Source organism: Salvelinus alpinus, chromosome 2 (assembly GCF_045679555.1).
Source record: "Salvelinus alpinus chromosome 2, SLU_Salpinus.1, whole genome shotgun sequence".
In the NCBI taxonomy this organism is placed as follows: domain Eukaryota; kingdom Metazoa; phylum Chordata; class Actinopteri; order Salmoniformes; family Salmonidae; genus Salvelinus; species Salvelinus alpinus.
In genome coordinates, this window is record NC_092087.1 from 39,357,103 (window position 1) to 39,379,718 (window position 22,616).

The 22,616-nt window shown below is 49.7% G+C and overlaps 1 protein-coding gene across 7 annotated transcripts in view; it reads right to left on the reverse strand.

Moving 5' to 3' along the window:
- The window catches only part of LOC139560450 (low-density lipoprotein receptor-related protein 1-like), a 181,259-nt gene that overhangs the window by 17,561 nt on the left and 141,082 nt on the right, over positions 1–22,616 (reverse strand). For 4 of the 7 annotated variants that reach the window (XM_071377270.1, XM_071377256.1, XM_071377237.1 and 1 more), the window contains exons 49-79: positions 15,118–15,264; positions 12,901–13,023; positions 12,668–12,784; positions 12,396–12,524; positions 12,049–12,171; positions 10,813–10,953; positions 10,418–10,605; positions 10,056–10,239; positions 8,795–8,880; positions 8,562–8,681; positions 8,266–8,453; positions 7,840–8,045; positions 7,484–7,678; positions 7,234–7,382; positions 6,990–7,083; positions 6,654–6,890; positions 6,285–6,407; positions 6,034–6,159; positions 5,740–5,856; positions 4,746–4,852; positions 4,340–4,472; positions 4,116–4,238; positions 3,900–4,022; positions 3,643–3,783; positions 2,896–3,033; positions 2,665–2,784; positions 2,117–2,388; positions 1,821–1,999; positions 1,395–1,501; positions 942–1,061; positions 502–678 (exon numbers count right to left, since the gene is read on the reverse strand). In XM_071377270.1, the coding sequence (XP_071233371.1) occupies positions 502–678; positions 942–1,061; positions 1,395–1,501; positions 1,821–1,999; positions 2,117–2,388; positions 2,665–2,784; positions 2,896–3,033; positions 3,643–3,783; positions 3,900–4,022; positions 4,116–4,238; positions 4,340–4,472; positions 4,746–4,852; positions 5,740–5,856; positions 6,034–6,159; positions 6,285–6,407; positions 6,654–6,890; positions 6,990–7,083; positions 7,234–7,382; positions 7,484–7,678; positions 7,840–8,045; positions 8,266–8,453; positions 8,562–8,681; positions 8,795–8,880; positions 10,056–10,239; positions 10,418–10,605; positions 10,813–10,953; positions 12,049–12,171; positions 12,396–12,524; positions 12,668–12,784; positions 12,901–13,023; positions 15,118–15,264 (4,533 nt within the window). The remainder of the gene's footprint in view (positions 1–501; positions 679–941; positions 1,062–1,394; positions 1,502–1,820; positions 2,000–2,116; positions 2,389–2,664; positions 2,785–2,895; positions 3,034–3,642; positions 3,784–3,899; positions 4,023–4,115; positions 4,239–4,339; positions 4,473–4,745; positions 4,853–5,739; positions 5,857–6,033; positions 6,160–6,284; positions 6,408–6,653; positions 6,891–6,989; positions 7,084–7,233; positions 7,383–7,483; positions 7,679–7,839; positions 8,046–8,265; positions 8,454–8,561; positions 8,682–8,794; positions 8,881–10,055; positions 10,240–10,417; positions 10,606–10,812; positions 10,954–12,048; positions 12,172–12,395; positions 12,525–12,667; positions 12,785–12,900; positions 13,024–15,117; positions 15,265–22,616) is intronic. The other 3 variants (XM_071377261.1, XM_071377248.1, XM_071377288.1) reach the window with 1 other exon arrangement.

Sequence of the window (22,616 nt, forward strand, 5' to 3'; positions counted from 1 at the left end):
ACATGGTTAAAACATATTTCCTCATTTGGGGTTCATCTGGATCAGTGTGCAACAAAAGTAACCAAGGTGAAAAATAGCAATGTTGGAACTTAGCTAGGGAAATTACCCAAGATCCACTGTGATTGATGCTAAATATAATAACTTTGATTAAAGAAACTAAATGCATGTGCAGTTTTTACACGTTTTTAAATCCCACAGTATTCATGTTCATAACTTTATCTACATTGTGTTGCTGAAATTTTGCAATTCCGTTTTCTGGGTCACGGAACAACACATTTTTGATGGGTGGCCCTTGGACTTTAAAGACCTAAGCCTAACTTGAGATCTTTGGTGTGAAAGTCAATTTGTCGTAGGCCTAGTTCTGTGCACACATCTCAAGTTAGAATTCAACCCTGAAAGAGCGTTTAGAGAATAGCCGTGTTGACCTCTACTAGGGCTGTGGCGGTAATGACATTTTGTCAGCCGGTGATTGTCATGATAATAACGGTGATGTCCACTCACTCTCAGGCTGTTTGTTGCGGTGGTAGAGTACGATGTCCGTGGCGTGGTTCATCCCTGTAGTCAGGTTCTCCATGGGGCCTTTGCCATACTTGTTGACCCGGAACACAAAGTTGTTGATGTAGGTGACGCCATAGATGTAGTCCTCAAACACATCAATACTGAACGGGTGGTGGAGCTCTGGAACAAACAAGACCGAACACCACAGCTCAGACTCTTTACCAGTTCGATATGCTATAAGCTATGCTAAAATACAATTTTTTTTCCACTTGCTGAGGATATCAGCATGCTCCAATTTAATGTACCCATTCTTGACAGTCCCAGTGTCATGAGAAGGCTCCACATCTAAAAATGGGCCCACATATCTCTAACCAAAACATGATTCTGTGGCTTAGCGATGTCAGCCCAGGTCTTTAAACCCAGACCCGTGCAGTTCACTCAACTGTTCTTAATGCTGGTCACAGCCACCACTGGGTCGCTGCCATTCAGCCTCACACTGCCAATCACTGACAGCTTAGCATCGGCCCAGTACAGACGCTCGTTAAAGTAGTCCACAGCCAGGCCTGGAGAGAGGGAGAGAGAGAGACAGAGATAATCAGAGAGGGAGAGAGGGGGATATAGAGAGAGAAAGAGAGGGAGAGAGACAGACAGACACGCAGAGAGGGAGAGCAGTCATTGAGACATGTCAGTTTGAGGCTAAGCTTATTGAGTGAAACAAAGCTCTACACAGCCCATCCTTCAATTTGTGGAGAAATGGACCTGTCAATCAGTCTGTAAAATGTTTGTAGTGTGTGTGTGTGTGTGTGTGTGTGTGTGTGTGTGTGTGTGTGTGTGTGTGTGTGTGCGTGCGCGTGCGTGTGGGTGTGCGTGTGTGTGTATATATATATATATGTTACCTGTGGGCCACTGGATGTTGTCCTGTACCAGTGTCTCTCTCATGGTTCCATCCATGGCAGCAGTCTCAATCTTTGGGTGGTTTCCCCAGTCAGCCCAGTACATGGTCCTAATGGATACACAGCATCGACAATCAGTTACATGAGCCATCACATAGTAATGCGTTGAGCCATCACATAGTAATGCGTTTGACCATCACATAGTAATGCGTTTGACTATATCTACTGGATGTCCAGTTGATTTGTCCCTGGTCTAACACACCATCTTTCTATCGTCAGTCTTATTTAAATACTGTATCAGAAAGCAGTATGTGCACAAAGAAGGATGTGTTTGAGGACTCAGGAATTATCTTCCAGACCCATGTATTTCCACAGTAGTCCAGACTCCTCTCCTACCCCCACTATCCTCCTCTCCCAAGGCAGACTCACCCTCTCTGGGGGTCCACTACGATGGCGTAGGGCTCATCAATCATGCCGGAGATGAGGGTTTTGCGGTGTTGGCCTGATATCTGGGCCACCTCGATCACATCTCGGCCAGAGTCTGTCCAGTAGATGTTCCCTGCCACCCAGTCCACGGCGATGCCACGGGGCATCTTCAGACCGGGGATCTGAACACAGGGAGAGGGGGTGGGGGGCCAATACCAGTTAAATCATTGTTTGTCTGAAAGGGCCAAGGGCATGACACAAGATCAGTCAAGACTATCTGAGCACGGACAGACACACACCTCCAGGTTGGCGACGCGGGAGTCACTCTGACGACGGTGTCGGTTGTTGTTGCCGTTCGGTGACGAGGATGAGGATGGCAGCTCGTAGGAAGAGATTCTGCCCGTGTGCCAGTTGGTCCAGTAGATGCGGTTGGTCTTGACGTGCAGGTCCATGGCATCGATGCGCACGTTGGCGTCGCCCTGGAAGGTCTGCTCATAACGCCAGTTGGGCATGCCAGGGTCCAGGCTGCGGATCTCGTTGTCGTCGGCGATGTAGAGCACCTGTCTCAAGTCTGGGAAGACAGAGGAAGGGAGGTCACAACCCGAGTTAGGACATCCCCTCTGACTTACGGTTATGAGGCCATCACTATACAATGCAATTGTCTTGCGTGGCTAAGAGCTATTTGGCACACACATACATTTAATTAGATATCAGTTAGTATAACATACACACACACAATTGTGACAGAGGCTAAAACACTCAGAGACAAATTCAGACAGGTTTCTAAAGACAGAGAAGCAGTAACTGTAACCGATCCACTGGTAATGCTGAACTGAGCAGTACTCACTGTCAACCTTGCAGGTGTCGTTGATCCTGGTGAAGTACTTGTGGCAGCTGCACTTGTGGGAGCCCTTGGTGTTGTTGCAGATGTGGGAACACACTCCAAACTGCTTACACTCATTCTTATCTGTGAACAACCCCCCCAAAGCAAAAAGATTTGGGTTACAGATCACTAGACTAACCCAGACATTTTTGTCATAACAGTAACATAGAGAGTGTATTTGAACCAGTGCTGTACCTTCACATCTATTGTTGCCTGTGGTCTTGAAGCCAGGTTTGCAGGAGCAGAAGGCCTCAGTGCCATTCACCACACAGTGGGCCTCATCACCGTCACCACACACTGTCCTGTTATTGCGGCAGTCATTCAGGGAAGAGTCTGCAAAGAACCAGACAGGACAGAGTCAAACTTTTATTTTTTATTATTATTATTATTTATTTTTTACCCCCTTTTCTCGTGGTATCCAATCGCTAGTAATTACTATCTTGTCTCATCGCTACAACTCCCGTATGGGCTCGGGAGAGACGAAGGTCGAAAGCCATGCGTCCTCCGAAGCACAACCCAACCAAGCCGCACTGCTTCTTAACACAGCGCGCCTCCAACCCGGAAGCCAGCCGCACCAATGTGTCGGAGGAAACACCGTGCACCTGGCCCCCTCTGGTTAGCGCGCACTGCGCCCGGCCCGCCACAGGAGTCGCTGGAGCGCGATGAGACAAAGATATCCCTACCGGCCAAACCCTCACTAACCCGGACGACGCTAGGCCAATTGTGCGTCGCCCCACAGACCTCCCGGTCGCGGCCGGCTGCGACAGAGCGCGAACACAGAGACTCTGGTGGCGCAGCTAGCACTTAGATGCAGTGCCCTAGACCACTGCGCCACCCGGGAGGCCCCTAGAGAGTCAAACTTACAGACAATAACATGTACATACATACAGAGACAGACACACACACACACACTACTCTTGCGTGCCGAGATGTAACACACACCTTTCTTGTTGCAGCCGATCTCGTCAGAGCCGTAGTCCTCACAGTTGTTAAAGTAGTCACAGCGCAGGTTGGAGCTGATGCAGCGGCCGTTGGAGCACTGGAACTCATCCTTCTGACAGACTGGCATGGTAGGAGGAGTCTCTGGAGGAAAACAGGGAGGAGGCTGCATTATTTAAACTCCATAACCATCTAGTCAACTCCGTAACTCTTTATTGTAAAAGTCCACTCCATAACTCTCTACTACTAGAAAAACTCACGGCAGTTGAGCTCATCACTGTTGTCCCCGCAGTTATCAACACCATCACAGTGCCTGGCTATCGGCAGGCAGACACGGTCGTTGTGGCAGCGGAACTGCCTTCTGGGTGGGCACTGGAATTTAGCTGAGGGATGGAGGAGGAGAGAAGAGATGACAGGTGTGAGGTAGGTGTTGAATGATCCTCAGGGGCAGTGTTATTGATGTCATGGGGACTCACTGCACTCCTCTGGGTTCTCATCAGAGTTGTCTCCACAGTCGTCCTCTCCGTCACACTTCCAGGCCAGGGGCTTACACAGAGTGTTGTTACACTGGAACTCATCCAGGGGGCAGTGTCTACCCACTGAGACAGAGAGAGAGTTACTTTTCTCTATGAAATACATACCCACAACTTGTACTTAATGAACAGTACAATAATGTGTGTGTATAAAAAAAAAAACTCACCTCCGCTGTCACACTTCTCCTCGTCACTGCCGTCCATACAGTCAGGGTCTGCGTCACAGCGCCAGCGGATGGGGATACAGTGGCCATTCTTACACTGGAACTGATCACTGTCACACTTCACATCACAGCCATTCTGCAGGAGGACACACAGGGACATCACTTACTACGTCACACTAATGACAATGCTATTCATAAATGAACAATCCTCTAGTAATGATGTATTCATTGTGACAATGAGTTAGGACATGCACTAGTAAGATTGGGGATGGCATTGACTTTCCATATCACTAAGCTTCAACAAAAAAATAATGTTTGGGAGCATGGAACAGTGAGGGGTTTTTCCTTTTCCATTCATTTGATGTAAGTAATTTTACTGTATTTTTAATAACTGTGAGTGTCACTGTACCTCGTCTGATCCATCAGCACAGTCATGGTCTCCATCACACTTCCACCTCCCAGCAATGCAGCGACCGTTGGTACAGGAAAACTCACTCTCTGAACACTGCCTTGGCACTGAAGGGAGAGAGAGGAGGGGTGAGGAGAGAGGGAGGAGAGGAGAGGGGTGACGAGAGAGGGAGGAGAGGAGAGGGGTGAGGAGAGAGGGAGGAGAGGAGAGGGGTGAGGAGAGGAGAGGGAGGGGTGTGGAAAAGAATAAGAACTTCCGGACACAGACGTATGTCATAAGGGTAAAATGGCTGTACAGACACAGGAGGAAGAGACTGGTAGCAAGGGACATATCAGAAGATGGGGGGTGGGAGTACACTGGGTCACATGGTACATCGAGGGGGAGGGGCTAAAAGGACTAGTGGGATTGGAAAGGAGCTGAGAGTCTGGATAGAGTAGAAACACTTTTTATGGAGTCAAGGAGCAAAGCTACTTTTTAAATGTTTTGTGTATATTTTTTTCCCCTAATGGCAATAGGATAGTTAGTGTAGACAGACACTTGGGGCTTGGGTAGATTGGTGGTAGGTTGGGGGTATTCATGCTGATCGTGAAGACACCTACCTCTAAACCACGTCAACAGGCCAGTGTGAAATGCAGAATAAACATGAGATGATGTGAGATGTGCAAATGGTCACAAAGTTAAATCAAAGCAATGGAAATCAAAATCTTGAATGTGCAGCGCAGTTGAGTGAACACACATACACAAACAACACACATACACAAACAACACACAAACACCACACATAGACATACAACACACAAACAACAGTGTTACCTTTAAAAACTATTAAATGATCTCTTTGGGGAACAGATGTAGCTGAACCCATACAGTGAAAGAAGGCATCATATACAAATAGAATACACATATATTCTGTAGCTCTAATCTCCCCCATAGTGAAAAGAGACAGGAGACCTAGTCCTGGCATCACAGACTGGACAGGACAGAGGGGACCTACCACACTTGTCCTCATCAGAGTTGTCTCCACAGTCGTTGTCATAGTCACATTGCCAGCGACCCGGGACACAACGGTTGTTCTTACACCGGAACTGGTACGGCTCACATGTCCTCTCATCTGAGGACACGACATACACAGAATACACTCAAAGTAGAAATTATAACAGATATTTTAATAGTATACAATTATGTAAAACACACATCACAAAATAACCTTGGGAATCTCTCCATTCCTATCCCACCATCTCGCCTGCATCTCAATCTCTCTACCGCCAACCCTCCGTCCATCACTCACCGCACTCCTCCTTGGGTTCGTCTGATGCGTCCCCACAGTCGTCCTCTCCGTCACACTTCCATCGGGCCGGGATGCAGCGACCAGAGTCCTTGCAGCGGAACTCATCCACACCACACGTCATCTGGGCTGGAGGGGGAGAGGGAATGGGTGACATTAGAGATCAGAGAGAGAATACAATGAAGGGCGGTAGAAAGAGAAGGGGAGGAATCAAGGAGCAAGATGCTGGACGTGAGAGTAGAGTGGATCCGTACTGCAGTTGGCAGGCTCGTCAGATCCGTCCACACAGTCGTTGTCCCTGTCACACACCCAGACACGGGGGATACAGCGCTTGGTGATGGCACACTGGAACTGGTTAGGGGCACATGTCACCTCCGCTACACGGGACAGAAAGGAGAGAGGAGACCGTCACTTACCAATATCCGTATATGATGCATGGCTTTTCGCTCCTAGTCTTTGCAAACATTTAAAATGAATTTAAATTATACACGGCAACATGCGTAGAAAACATGGTAGGCTGAAAATAACACAAAAACACTGGTTTGAAAAGACGAGAAGTTGGTGCAGTACACTACACCCCCTCTTTAACCCCTCCAATACTGTAGGAACAGCAGTCTACTCACGGCAGTCTTTCTCGTCCTCTCCCTCTCCACAGTTGTCCTGGCCGTTACAGCGGAAGATCCCAGGGATACAGCGGCTGGGGTGGCTACACTTAAACTGACTGGGCAGACAAACGTGGATGTCACAGTTGGCCTCGTCAGAGTTGTCCTGGCAGTCGTTGTCTCCGTCACAGATGTAGGCTGGGTTGGTACAGATACCTGTACCACACTGGAACTGGCCGGGCCTGCACTTGAACTCAGCTATAGGGGGATACCAAATACAACATCAGTCAACCAGGACTTTAGTACAGTGCAGCTATGATAGTTAGTGTTCATGGACTAGGACTGTCTGTCACTCACGGCATTCCGCAGGCTCGTCTGACCGGTCCCCACAATCATCCTCTGTGTCACACTTCCACCAGAACGGAATGCACTTGTCATTCTTGCACACAAACTGCAGGGAGAGAGGGAGGGGTAGGGAAAAGGATAGAGGATGGAGAGGAAGAGGGAAAGAGACAGAAAGAGAGATGATGGGGGAAGAGAGAGAAAGATTAGTTCTGAGCACAATAAGGCAGAGAAAGACACAGACGTTGGCTAAACTCACCTGGCTGGCGGTACAGTTGGACATACACCGTCTCCCGTCACTGGCCAGGTAAAAGTTAGTGGGACAGGCACACTTGTACCCCCCTCCAGGCGACAGCAGGCACAGGTTACTGCATCCTCCGTTATTGGTCTGACACGGGTGGTTGGCCACTGTGGGTCAACCAAACACACACAATAGGCCCAGGTGAGAGGAGTGCAGGCACACGTCGATACATGACAGGGTGTTCAGGTGGCGGTAACAGGAGACTTACTCATACCCTCTGGCTGGCGGTAAGGGTGGTAGATGTGGACGTCCATGGGCCGGTGCAGCGTGCTGATCAGCATGGTCTTGTTGGTGCCCTGGGTCTTGTGACACCTGTTGATGGACTTGGTCTCCCAGTCGGTCCAGTAGATGTACTCCTCAAACAGAGTCATGGCAAAGATGTGGGGGATGTCCTGGCTTAACACTGCAGGGGGGGCACACAGAGAAACAGACGCGTCAGATACAAGCAGTGATTTATTTACTCATGAGCATGTGGTGTGTATAGTGTACACGACTTCCGTTTCACGCGTGGGTGTTGTAATGTCAATATCCAAATGTGCACACGTGTATGACAGAGTGTGTTACCAGTGTGTCGGTTGGTTCCGTCCAGGCTGGCGAACTCAATGTAGTCCTCTCTGGCGTCGGCCCAGTAGATACGGTCGTTGATGAAGTCCAGAGTGAGGCCGTTGGGCCAGGTGATCCTGTCCTCTACAATCACAGTCCTGTTGGAGCCGTCCATCCCGATCCTCCCTATGTGGGGGTTGTCACCCCAGTCTGACCAGTACAGGTACCTGGCAGGGACACAGCTCAGTGTGAGGCTTCAGAACCACTCAGAACACCCAGGTGAGTGGTCATAACGTCACACTACATTCTCAGCAAAGTGAGGATCAATGAGTCTCTCTTGAAGTAAAATAATCAATGCTATATTCAATATTTGAGCAGCATTCATCAAAGAGAAAATAAGAGAACATGAATGCAATTCCTGCTTGTTATTTAGAGCTACGTTCGTACCCGTTTCGTACGTCGACTGCCACAGCGCGTGGTTCCCTCAGACCGGTGTTGACCAGGACTGTCCGGTAGGCCCCGTTCAGCTTAGACACCTCGATGGTGTCCCGCCCCTTGTCACACCAGTACAGGTTCCCTCCCACCCAATCAACAGCCAGACCATCAGGGTTGCTAAGAGATGTGCGGTGAAGGACCTGCCAAAGAGCCAATCAGAAATTACAGTTCAGTTCCCCACATTATGCAACTAAATGTAGGCTACCAATCAAATGTATATTTCTAAGAGGTAATGGAGCTACACTGACTTGTACGTCGCTGCCGTTGATGTGCATGCGTCGGATCATGCTGCCCTGAGTGGTCACGTCTGTCCAGTAGATCATCTGCTGTCTGTAGTCAAAGTCCAGCGCCACCGCGTTGTTCAGGCCCTAATACACACACACACAATGGGAGAGAAGTGATCAAACATAGCATATGGTCATAAGGAGCAATGTGTATTTCCACCTGTTGTAGGTCTTTGGTGTTGAGGCTCCAGTCTCACCTGTTTGAGAAGGGTGTAGTTGGAACCATCAAGGTTGAGTTTCCTTAGGTAGTAACGGTTGGCAAAGATCAGGAAGGGCTCCTCCTCTGGACAAAAGAAGGATTTTTTTGGAAGAAAAGGTCATGAAGTTCAACTTCAGGCTGTCCTTACACATTGACTGTTGTATTAGAGTAGGTAAAGCTCTTACCACCTCATACCCCCCGCCACCAGCTCTTACCACTCTCATACCCCCCTCCACCAGCTCTTACCACTCTCATACCCCCCTCCACCAGCTCTTACCACCTCATACCCCCCGCCACCAGTTCTTACCACTCTCATACCCCCCTCCACCAGCTCTTACCACCTCATACCCCCCGCAACCACCTCATACCCCCCTCCACCAGCTCTTACCCACCTCACACACCCCTCCACCAGCTCTTACCCACCTCATACCCCCCTCCACCAGCTCTTACCCACCTCACACCCCCCTCCACCAGCTCTTACCCACCTCACACCCCCCTCCACCAGCTCTTACCCACCTCACACCCCCCTCCACCAGCTCTTACCCACCTCACACCCCCCTCCACCAGCTCTTACCCACCTCACAACCCCCTCCACCAGCTCTTACCCACCTCACACCCCCCCTCCACCAGCTCTTACCACCTCATACCCCCCGCCACCACCTCATACCCCCCTCCACCAGCTCTTACCACCTCATACCCCCCTCCACCAGCTCTCACCACCTCATACCCCCCTCCACCAGCTCTCACCACCTCATACCCCCCTCCACCAGCTCTTACCACCTCATACCCCCCTCCACCAGCTCTTACCACCTCATACCCCCCTCCACCAGCTCTCACCACCTCATACCCCCCTCCACCAGCTCTTACCACCTCATACCCCCCTCCACCAGCTCTTACCACCTCATACCCCCCTCCACCACCTCATACCCCCCTCCACCAGCTCTCACCACCTCATACCCCCCTCCACCAGCTCTTACCACCTCATACCCCCCTCCACCAGCTCTTACCACCTCATACCCCCCCCCCCACCAGCTCTTACCACCTCATACCCCCCGCCACCACCTCATACCCCCCTCCACCAGCTCTTACCACCTCATACCCCCCTCCACCAGCTCTTACCACCTCATACCCCCCTCCACCAGCTCTTACCACCTCATACCCCCCTCCACCACCTCATACCCCCCTCCACCAGCTCTTACCACCTCATACCCCCCTCCACCAGCTCTTACCACCTCATACCCCCCTCCACCAGCTCTTACCAGAGGTGGACTTGCAGATAGTGGGGTCACTGGGGCTGAGCTGGAAGCCCTCCACACAGAGACAGTGGAAGGATCCGTGGGTGTTGATGCAGCGCTGCGTGCAGGGGTAGCTGGTCGTACACTCGTCTATGTCCACGCACGTCTTCCCATCATCCTTCAGGCGGAAGCCAGGGTGGCATCTGCACTGCACGACCACACAGGAGAGGAGAGGTAAGGCTGTGTGTACTACTTCACAATGGTTAACCTTTCCGACAAATAGTTGTTACGTAGTTGACAATATAAAATGGCAATGACTACAGAAACAGTCATCACCGTTAACTATTTATTTAGCAGAGGCTCTCCAGGTGTAGGTGCGTCCTTACCTTGAAGCCTATCTTGAGGTCCTCACAGAGCTGAGAGCAGCCGCTGAGCTTGCTGTTCAGACACTCATTGATGAAGCAGTTGAGCTCGTCAGTGCCGTCACCGCAGTCATCATTCCGGTCACACAGCAGCGTCTCATTGACACAGTTCCCGTTGCCGCAAGCGTACACCGTGTCGTTACATTTCTTCTCTGTTTTGGGAAGAGGTGGAGGACAGATTGGAGGATGGGTCAGAAAGAGGAGAATAGAGAGTTAACATCTAAGGAAGAGGGGGCTTGGCTCACACATTGAGGAGTAAATCCCTTAAAATTCCTTGCAAATAGTGGGCTGAGATGAAGATCTCTTAGGGCCCAGAGAAAATAGACAGTTAGCACCATCTGTGAATGTGTGTGTCTAACCTGGGCCGTTGCAGTGGGGGTTCTTGGGGGCTTCATCAGAGCGGTCGTGACAGTCGAACTCTCCGTCACACTCCCAGGAGCTCTGGATGAGACAGCGGCCGTTGGCACAGCGGAACTCATTGGATCCACACGTAGGGTACTCTGAAAGGAGAGACGGGTGATTGGTTGGTTGATTAATTGCATTTTTCTATACAGTTATGTCACTGGTAGGCCCATCACATACATATACATATATACAAAAGTATGCGGACATCCCTTCAAATTAGTGTATTCGGCTATTTCAGCCACACCTGTTGCTGACAGGTATGAAACTGAGCAGACAGCCTTGCAATCTCCATACACAAACAATGGCAGCAGAATGGCCGTCCTGAAGAGCTCAGTGACTTTCAACGTGGCACCGTCATAGGATGACACCTTTCCAAATAGGTCAGTTTGTCAAATTTCTGTCCTGCTAGATCTGCCCCCAGTCAACAGTAAGTGCTGTTATTGTGAAGTGGAAACGTCTAGGAGCAACAACGGCTCAGCTGCGAAGTGGTAGGCCACACAAGTTCACAGAATGGGACCGCCGAGTGCTGAAGCACGTAGCGAGTAAAAATCGTAAAGTATGGTGGAGGAGGAATAATTGTCTGGGACTGTTTTTTCATGGTTCGGGCTAGGCCCTTAGTTCCAGTGAAGGGAAAACTTAACGCTACAGCATACAATGACATTCTAGACGATTCTATGCTTCCAACTTTGCGGCAACAGTTTGGGGGAAGGCTCTTTCCTGTTTCAGCACGACAATGCCCCCCTGTACACAAAGCGAGGTCCATACAGAAATGGTTTGTCGGGATCGGTGTGGAAGAACTTGACTGGCCTGCACAGAGCCCTGACCTCAACCCCATCAAACACCTTTGGGATGAATTGGTACGTCGACTGCGAGCCAGACCTAATCGCCAAACGTCAGTGTCCGACCTCACTAATGCTCGTGGCTGAATGGAAGCAAGTCACCGCAGCAATGTTCCAACATCTAGTGGAAAGCCATCCCAGAAGAGTGGAGGCTGTTATAGCAGCAAAGGGGGGTCCAACTCCATATTAATGCCCATGATTTTGGAATGAGATGTTCGACAAGCAGGTGTCCACATACTTTTGGTCATGTAGTGCATCATGAAAACAGAATATTCATTCCAAATGTTTAAGGATTAACACAATGATAGTGTGTGAGTGTAAGAGGGGGTACAACAGGGGTCATCCACTCACCACACTCCAGGGACTCGTCAGAGCCGTCACTGCAGTCTTTGTCATGATCACACACAAAGTGCTTGGGGATGCACTGTCTGTTCTGACACATGAACTCATTCTCATCACAGGTGTTGTTGAACACTGAGACACAGACAGACAGACATTAGTTAGTCAATAAGCTACTGAATTATCAAAACAATCTGTATACCAGCAAGTAATTATTTGATAATGATTGCATAAAGAACTTCTGTTAAACTCAAATTGCTTAACATTGTATGGGGTAAGTAACATCTCCCATACTTCCATAGGTAAAGATGAATCCAGTCAATAGTCCTCCGTCCTCCTCGGACTGATCCACTACTCACCACATCCAGCCTTGACACTCTCATCCACCCCGTCAGGACAGTCCTTGTCCCCGTCACACTTCCAGTGCTGGGGGACACACACATGAGAGCCAGGACACTGGAAGGCATGTGGACTACACGTCTTATTCTCTGTCAGGAGAGGTGTGGGGAGGAGGGGAAAGAGATATGGGGCAAGGGAATTACTCTTGGGTGCATTCGTTTTGAATTAGTCTAGTATTTCTAATTGAGTGACCTCCCTGTTAGCGATTGTGTGTGGCGTGAATCACACTCACTGCACTTGCTGCCCTCGTCAGTCCCATCACCACAGTCGTCAGCGCCGTCACACACCCAACGGTTGGGGATACAGCGGTGGTTGCCGCATTCAAATTGGCTGGCCGAGCAGAACTTATCTAAAGGAGAGAGACACCAAAGAGGGTGGTGCAATGAAGAGAAAGAACATCTGTCAGAAATGTGTGGTGAAAGACTACAGTGATCAGCAGTCCAGTAAAAAGCCATCTGAACTGACCACAGTGTGTCTCGTCAGCTCCGTTCTCACAGTCGTTCTCCTTGTCGCAGGTCCAGCTCATAGGGATACAGCGACCACTAGGACACGCAAAGAATGAAGCAGGACACTTGGTCTTCCTCCGGTCTGCTCGACAAACAGATGGACAGATAGTGGTTAATCAAAATAAATGTTATTGGTCGCATACACATATGTAGCAGATGTGTAGCGAAATGCTTGTGTTATAACTCCAACAGTGCAGTAATATCTAACAATTCACAACAAAACACACAAATCTAAAAGTAAAAAAGGAATATATATATATAAATATTAGGATGAGCAATGTTGGAATCTCGAGTGTATATATATAGTCCGCGGCCTCCCACTCCTCTTTCTATTCTGGCTAGAGCCAGTTTGCGCTGTTCTGTGAAGGGAGTAGTACACAGCGTTGTACGAGATCTTCAGTTTCTTGGCAATTTCTCGCATGGAATAGCCTTCATTTCTCACAACAAGAATAGACTGACGAGTTTCAGAAGAAAATTCTTTGCTTCTGGCCATTTTGAGCCTGTAATCGAACCCACAAATGCTGATGCTCCTTATATTCAACTAGTCTAAAGAAGCCCAGTTTTATTGCTTCTTTAATGAGCACAACAGTTTTCAGCTGTGCTAACATAATTGCAAAATGGTTTTCTGATGATCAATTAGCCTTTTAAAATGACAAACTTGGATTATCTAACACAACGTGCCATTGAAACACATGAGTGAGGGTGGCTGATAATGGGCCTCTGTACGCCTATGTATATATTCCATTAAAAAAAATTCCATTCAAAATCTGCTGTTTCCAGCTACAATAGTCATTTACAACATTAACAGTGTCTACACTGTATTTCACCTTGTGAAGATTCTGGAGGAAACAGGTACAAAAGTATCTATATCCACAGTAAAACAAGTCCTATATCGACATAACCTGAAAGGCCGCTCAGCAAGGAAGAAGCCACTGTTCCAAAACTGCCATAAAAAAGCCAGACTACGGTTTGCAACTGCACATGGGGACAAAGATCTTTGCACATGGGGACAAAGATTTTCCTATAGAAAATTTGGGGGCAGAACTGACAAAGCGTGTGCGTACAAGGAGGCCTACAAACCTGACTCCATTACACCAGCTCTGTCAGGAGAAATGGGCCAGAATTCACCCAACTTATTGTGGGAAGCTTGTGGAAGGCTACCCGAAACGTTTGACCCAAGTTAAACAATTTAAAGGCAATGTTGCCAAATACTAATTGAGTGTATGTAAACTTCTGACCCACTGGAATTGTGATACAGTAAATTATAAGTGAAATAATCTGTCTGCAAACAATTGTTGGAAAAATTACTTGTGTCATGTACAAAGTAGATGTCCTAACCAACTTGCCAAAACTATAGTTTGTTAACAAGAAATTTGTGGAGTGGTTGAAAAACGAGTTTTAATGACTCCAACCGAAGTGTATGTAAACTTTTGACTTCAACTGTATATACAGCAATAGTTGAATAGAAGGGCCTTGACTAGAATACAGTATATACATATGAAATGAGTAAAACAGTATGTAAACATTATTAAAGTGATCAGTGATTTCATGTCTGTGTACATAGCGCAGCAGCCTCTAAGGTTGAGTAACAGGGTGGTAGCCGGCTAGTGACAGTGACTAAGTTCAGGGCAGGGTACTGGGTGGAGGCCGGATAGTGATGGTTATTTAACAGTCTGATGGCCTTGAGATAGAAGCTGGTCCCAGCTTGGTCTCAGCTTTGATGCACCTGTACTGACCTCGCCTTCTATAACATATTATAGTAGGGTGGCACTAAATAGGGAAATGTATGGAACAAGAGTAGCATGTTGGTATAATAGATTAGCACGTTTGTTTTATGAAAATACTTATTTACTGACAAACAAGCAATTCTACTTTTAATGACATTTCTAATCTTGCAGTTTTGTGATATCTTACGTCCCTCTTTACTTGTCGTACTCATCTTGAATTTGGGAGCGTTTAATAGACTTGTGCTGTGTGTTAATGAAATGTTGGTGTTTTAATGTGAACTCTGGGGCTCCCCTAGCAGCTGGTTGCCTTAAAGAGATACGCTGAATCAGAGTCCACAAGGACAAGAGTCTGAAAACATTTCAGATGTTGCAGCTTATTGTGTGTGTGTGTGTGTGTGTGTGTGTGTGTGTGTGTGTGTGTGTGTGTGTGTTTGGGCATGTGTGTTCACCTGGGCAGTTCCTCTCGTCGGAGTAGTCTCCACAGTCATTGGCTCCATCACACACCCAGGAGGATGCGTAGCAGAGGCTGGTAAACTCACACTTCTGGAAGGTCACACCCTTAACCCCCAGCCGGAAGTAGCTGGAACAGTCAGTAGCTGGTGGACAAGGACAGGGGTTACACAGTGAGTATATATATTATAAAGTCAGTCTAAACTCATTTAGTTCATTAGCTTCAGCTTCAGCATAGTATCTAAATTTACTTTACTGACTTAATTGTCCGCGTGGGGAACTTGTGATGCAGTGTCATGTACACATTTAAAGTGGCGTTTAACTACAAAAAAAATGACAATACAACTTTCATAACAGTTAGATACCAATAAAAAGAGACCAGCCTGCTGGCCTTACTGGGTGGATAGGAACATTAGCCTGCTGGTCTTACTGGGTGGATAGGAACATTAGCCTGCTGGCCTTACTGGGTAGATAGGAACATTAGCCTGCTGGTCTTACTGGGTGAATAGGAACATTAGCCTGCTGGCCTTACTGGGTAGATAGGAACATTAGCCTGCTGGCCTTACTGGGTAGATAGGAACATTAGCCTGCTGGCCTTACTGGGTAGATAGGAACATTAGCCTGCTGGCCTTACTGGGTAGATAGGAACATTAGCCTGCTGGCCTTACTGGGTGGAGAGGAACATTATCCTGCTGGCCTTACTGGGTGGATAGGAACATTAGCCTGCTGGCCTTACTGGGTGGATAGGAACATTAGCCTGCTGGCCTTACTGGGTGGATAGGAACATTAGCCTGCTGGTCTTACTGGGTGGAGAGGAACATTAGCCTGCTGGCCTTACTGGGTGGATAGGAACATTAGCCTGCTGGTCTTACTGGGTGGATAGGAACATTAGCCTGCTGGTCTTACTGGGTAGATAGGAACATTAGCCCGCTGGCCTTACTGGGTGGATAGGAACATTAAACTGCTGGCCTTACTGGGTGGAGAGGAACATTAGCCTGCTGGCCTTACTGGGTGGAGAGGAACATTAGCCAGCTGGCCTTACTGGGTGGAGAGGAACATTAGCCAGCTGGCCTTACTGGGTGGATAGGAACATTAGCCCGCTGGCCTTACTGGGTGGATAGGAACATTAAACTGCTGGCCTTACTGGGTGGAGAGGAACATTAGCCTGCTGGCCTTACTGGGTGGAGAGGAACATTAGCCAGCTGGCCTTACTGGGTGGATAGGAACATTAGCCAGCTGGCCTTACTGGGTGGATAGGAACATTAAACTGCTGGCCTTACTGGGTGGATAGGAACATTAGCCCGCTGGACTTACTGGGTAGATAGGAACATTAGCCCGCTGGCCTTACTGGGTAGATAGGAACATTAGCCCGCTGGCCTTACTGGGTAGATAGGAACATTAGCCCGCTGGCCTTACTGGGTAGATAGGAACATTAGCCCGCTGGCCTTACTGGGTAGATAGGAACATTAGCCCGCTGGCCTTACTGGGTAGATAGGAACATTAGCCCGCTGGCCTTACTGGGTAGATAGGAACATTAGCCCGCTGGCCTTACTGGGTAGATAGGAACATTAGCCCGCTGGCCTTACTGGGTAGATAGGAACATTAGCCCGCTGGCCTTACTGGGTAGATAGGAACATTAGCCCGCTGGCCTTACTGGGTAGATAGGAACATTAGCCCGCTGGCCTTACTGGGTAGATAGGAACATTAGCCCGCTGGCCTTACTGGGTAGATAGGAACATTAGCCCGCTGGCCTTACTGGGTGGATAGGAACATTAGCCCGCTTGCCTTACTGGGTGGATAGGAACATTAGCCCGCTGGCCTTACTGGGTGGATAGGAACATTAGCCTGCTGGCCTTACTGGGTGGATAGGAACATTAGCCTGCTGGCCTTACTGGGTAGATAGGAACATTAGCCTGCTGGCCTTACTGGGTAGATAGGAACATTAGCCTGCTGGCCTTACTGGGTAGATAGGAACATTAGCCTGCTGGCCTTACTGGGTAGATAGGAACATTAGCCTGCTGGCCTTACTGGGTGGAGAGGAACATTATCCTGCTGGCCTTACTGGGTGGATAGGAACATTAGCCTGCTGGCCTTACTGGGTGGATAGGAACATTAGCCTGCTGGCCTTACTGGGTGGATAGGAACATTAGCCTGCTGGCCTTACTGGGTGGAGAGGAACGTTAGCCTGCTGGCCTTACTGGGTGGATAGGAACATTAGCCTGCTGGCCTTACTGGGTGGATAGGAACATTAGCCTGCTGGTCTTACTGGGTGGATAGGAACATTAGCCCGCTGGTCTTACTGGGTAGATAGGAACATTAGCCCGCTGGCCTTACTGGGTGGATAGGAACATTAGCCCGCTGGTCTTACTGGGTAGATAGGAACATTAGCCCGCTGGCCTTACTGGGTGGATAGGAACATTAGCCCGCTGGCCTTACAGGGTGGATAGGAACATTAGCCAGCTGGCCTTACTGGGTGGATAGGAACATTAGCCTGCTGGCCTTACTGGGTGGAGAGGAACATTATCCTGCTGGCCTTACTGGGTAGATAGGAACATTAGCCAGCTGGCCTTACTGGGTGGATAGGAACATTAGCCCGCTGGCCTTACTGGGTGGAGAGGAACATTATCCCGCTGGCCTTACTGGGTGGAGAGGAACATTAGCCCGCTGGCCTTACTGGGTGGAGAGGAACATTAGCCAGCTGGCCTTACTGGGTGTATAGGAACATTAGCCCGCTGGCCTTACTGGGTGGATAGGAACATTAAACTGCTGGCCTTACTGGGTGGAGAGGAACATTAGCCTGCTGGCCTTACTGGGTGGAGAGGAACATTAGCCAGCTGGCCTTACTGGGTAGATAGGAACATTATCCCGCTGGCCTTACTGGGTGGAGAGGAACATTAGCCCGCTGGCCTTACTGGGTGGAGAGGAACATTAGCCAGCTGGCCTTACTGGGTGTATAGGAACATTAGCCCGCTGGCCTTACTGGGTGGATAGGAACATTAAACTGCTGGCCTTACTGGGTGGAGAGGAACATTAGCCTGCTGGCCTTACTGGGTGGATAGGAACATTAGCCCGCTGGTCTTACTGGGTAGATAGGAACATTAGCCCGCTGGCCTTACTGGGTGGATAGGAACATTAGCCCGCTGGCCTTACTGGGTAGATAGGAACATTAGCCCGCTGGCCTTACAGGGTGGATAGGAACATTAGCCAGCTGGCCTTACTGGGTGGATAGGAACATTAGCCTGCTGGCCTTACTGGGTGGAGAGGAACATTATCCTGCTGGCCTTACTGGGTAGATAGGAACATTAGCCAGCTGGCCTTACTGGGTGGATAGGAACATTAGCCCGCTGGCCTTACTGGGTGGAGAGGAACATTATCCCGCTGGCCTTACTGGGTGGAGAGGAACATTAGCCCGCTGGCCTTACTGGGTGGAGAGGAACATTAGCCAGCTGGCCTTACTGGGTGGATAGGAACATTAGCCCGCTGGCCTTACTGGGTGGATAGGAACATTAAACTGCTGGCCTTACTGGGTGGAGAGGAACATTAGCCTGCTGGCCTTACTGGGTGGAGAGGAACATTAGCCAGCTGGCCTTACTGGGTGGAGAGGAACATTAGCCAGCTGGCCTTACTGGGTGTATAGGAACATTAGCCCGCTGGCCTTACTGGGTGGATAGGAACATTAAACTGCTGGCCTTACTGGGTGGAGAGGAACATTAGCCTGCTGGCCTTACTGGGTGGAGAGGAACATTAGCCAGCTGGCCTTACTGGGTGGAGAGGAACATTAGCCAGCTGGCCTTACTGGGTGGATAGGAACATTAAACTGCTGGCCTTACTGGGTGGATAGGAACATTAGCCCGCTGGCCTTACTGGGTAGATAGGAACATTAGCCCGCTGGCCTTACTGGGTAGATAGGAACATTAAACTGCTGGCCTTACTGGGTGGAGAGGAACATTAGCCTGCTGGCCTTACTGGGTGGAGAGGAACATTAGCCAGCTGGCCTTACTGGGTGGAGAGGAACATTAGCCAGCTGGCCTTACTGGGTGTATAGGAACATTAGCCCGCTGGCCTTACTGGGTGGATAGGAACATTAAACTGCTGGCCTTACTGGGTGGAGAGGAACATTAGCCTGCTGGCCTTACTGGGTGGAGAGGAACATTAGCCAGCTGGCCTTACTGGGTGGAGAGGAACATTAGCCAGCTGGCCTTACTGGGTGGATAGGAACATTAAACTGCTGGCCTTACTGGGTGGATAGGAACATTAGCCCGCTGGCCTTACTGGGTAGATAGGAACATTAGCCCGCTGGCCTTACTGGGTAGATAGGAACATTAGCCCGCTGGCCTTACTGGGTAGATAGGAACATTAGCCCGCTGGCCTTACTGGGTAGATAGGAACATTAGCCCGCTGGCCTTACTGGGTAGATAGGAACATTAGCCCGCTGGCCTTACTGGGTAGATAGGAACATTAGCCCGCTGGCCTTACTGGGTAGATAGGAACATTAGCCCGCTGGCCTTACTGGGTAGATAGGAACATTAGCCCGCTGGCCTTACTGGGTAGATAGGAACATTAGCCCGCTGGCCTTACTGGGTGGATAGGAACATTAGCCCGCTGGCCTTACTGGGTAGATAGGAACATTAGCCCGCTGGCCTTACTGGGTAGATAGGAACATTAGCCCGCTGGCCTTACTGGGTGGATAGGAACATTAGCCCGCTGGCCTTACTGGGTGGATAGGAACATTAGCCCGCTGGCCTTACTGGGTGGATAGGAACATTAGCCTGCTGGCCTTACTGGGTGGATAGGAACATTAGCCTGCTGGCCTTACTGGGTGGATAGGAACATTAGCCTGCTGGCCTTACTGGGTGGATAGGAACATTAGCCTGCTGGCCTTACTGGGTGGATAGGAACATTAGCCTGCTGGCCTTACTGGGTAGATAGGAACATCCGCCTGCTGGCCTTACTGGGTAGATAGGAACATTAGCCTGCTGGCCTTACTGGGTGGAGAGGAACATTAGCCTGCTGGCCTTACTGGGTAGATAGGAACATTAGCCTGCTGGCCTTACTGGGTGGATAGGAACATTAGCCTGCTGGCCTTACTGGGTGGATAGGAACATTAGCCTGCTGGCCTTACTGGGTAGATAGGAACATTAGCCTGCTGGCCTTACTGGGTGGATAGGAACATTAGCCCGCTGGCCTTACTGGGTGGATAGGAACATTAGCCCGCTGGCCTTACTGGGTGGATAGGAACATTAGCCCGCTGGCCTTACTGGGTAGATAGGAACATTAGCCCGCTGGCCTTACTGGGTAGATAGGAACATTAGCCAGCTGGTCTTACTGGGTGGATAGGAACATTAGCCCGCTGGCCTTACTGGGTAGATAGGAACATTAGCCTGCTGGCCTTACTGGGTGGATAGGAACATTAGCCAGCTGGTCTTACTGGGTGGATAGGAACATTAGCCTGCTGGTCTTACTGGGTGGATAGGAACATTAGCCTGCTGGCCTTACTGGGTGGATAGGAACATTAGCCTGCTGGCCTTACTGGGTGGATAGGAACATTAGCCTGCTGGCCTTACTGGGTGGATAGGAACATTAGCCTGCTGGCCTTACTGGGTGGATAGGAACATTAGCCTGCTGGCCTTACTGGGTGGATAGGAACATTAGCCTGCTGGCCTTACTGGGTAGATAGGAACATTCGCCTGCTGGCCTTACTGGGTAGATAGGAACATTAGCCTGCTGGCCTTACTGTGTGGAGAGGAACATTAGCCTGCTGGCCTTACTGGGTAGATAGGAACATTAGCCTGCTGGCCTTACTGGGTGGATAGGAACATTAGCCTGCTGGCCTTACTGGGTAGATAGGAACATTAGCCTGCTGGCCTTACTGGGTAGATAGGAACATTAGCCTGCTGGCCTTACTGGGTGGATAGGAACATTAGCCTGCTGGCCTTACTGGGTGGATAGGAACATTAGCCTGCTGGCCTTACTGGGTAGATAGGAACATTCGCCTGCTGGCCTTACTGGGTAGATAGGAACATTAGCCTGCTGGTCTTACTGGGTGGATAGGAACATTAGCCCGCTGGCCTTACTGGGTAGATAGGAACATTAGCCTGCTGGCCTTACTGGGTGGATAGGAACATTAGCCAGCTGGTCTTACTGGGTGGATAGGAACATTAGCCAGCTGGTCTTACTGGGTGGATAGGAACATTAGCCTGCTGGTCTTACTGGGTGGATAGGAACATTAGCCTGCTGGCCTTACTGGGTGGCGAGGAACATTATCCTGCTGGCCTTACTGGGTAGATAGGAACATTAGCCAGCTGGCCTTACTGGGTAGATAGGAACATTAGCCAGCTGGCCTTACTGGGTGGAGAGGAACATTATCCTGCTGGCCTTACTGGGTAGATAGGAACATTAGCCAGCTGGCCTTACTGGGTGGATAGGAACATTAGCCCGCTGGCCTTACTGGGTAGATAGGAACATTAGCCTGCTGGTCTTACTGGGTGGATAGGAACATTAGCCTGCTGGTCTTACTGGGTGGATAGGAACATTAGCCTGCTGGCCTTACTGGGTGGATAGGAACATTAGCCAGCTGGCCTTACTGGGTGGATAGGAACATTAGCCTGCTGGTCTTACTGGGTGGATAGGAACATTAGCCTGCTGGCCTTACTGGGTAGATAGGAACATTAGCCAGCTGGCCTTACTGGGTGGAGAGGAACATTAGCCAGCTGGCCTTACTGGGTGGATAGGAACATTAGCCTGCTGGCCTTACTGGGTGGATAGGAACATTAGCCCGCTGGCCTTACTGGGTGGATAGGAACATTAGCCTGCTGGCCTTACTGGGTGGATAGGAACATTAGCCAGCTGGCCTTACTGGGTGGATAGGAACATTAGCCAGCTGGCCTTACTGGGTGGATAGGAACATTAGCACTCTGGCCTTACTGGGTGGATAGGAACATTAGCACTCTGGCCTTACTGGGTAGATAGGAACATTAGCCCGCTGGCCTTACTGGGTAGATAGGAACATTAGCCCGCTGGCCTTACTGGGTAGATAGGAACATTAGCCCGCTGGCCTTACTGGGTAGATAGGAACATTAGCCCGCTGGCCTTACTGGGTAGATAGGAACATTAGCCCGCTGGCCTTACTGGGTAGATAGGAACATTAGCCCGCTGGCCTTACTGGGTAGATAGGAACATTAGCCTGCTGGCCTTACTGGGTGGATAGGAACATTAGCCCGCTGGCCTTACTGGGTAGATAGGAACATTAGCCTGCTGGCCTTACTGGGTAGATAGGAACATTAGCCTGCTGGCCTTACTGGGTAGATAGGAACATTAGCCCGCTGGCCTTACTGGGTAGATAGGAACATTAGCCCGCTGGCCTTACAGGGTGGATAGGAACATTAGCCAGCTGGCCTTACTGGGTGGATAGGAACATTAGCCTGCTGGCCTTACTGGGTGGAGAGGAACATTATCCTGCTGGCCTTACTGGGTAGATAGGAACATTAGCCAGCTGGCC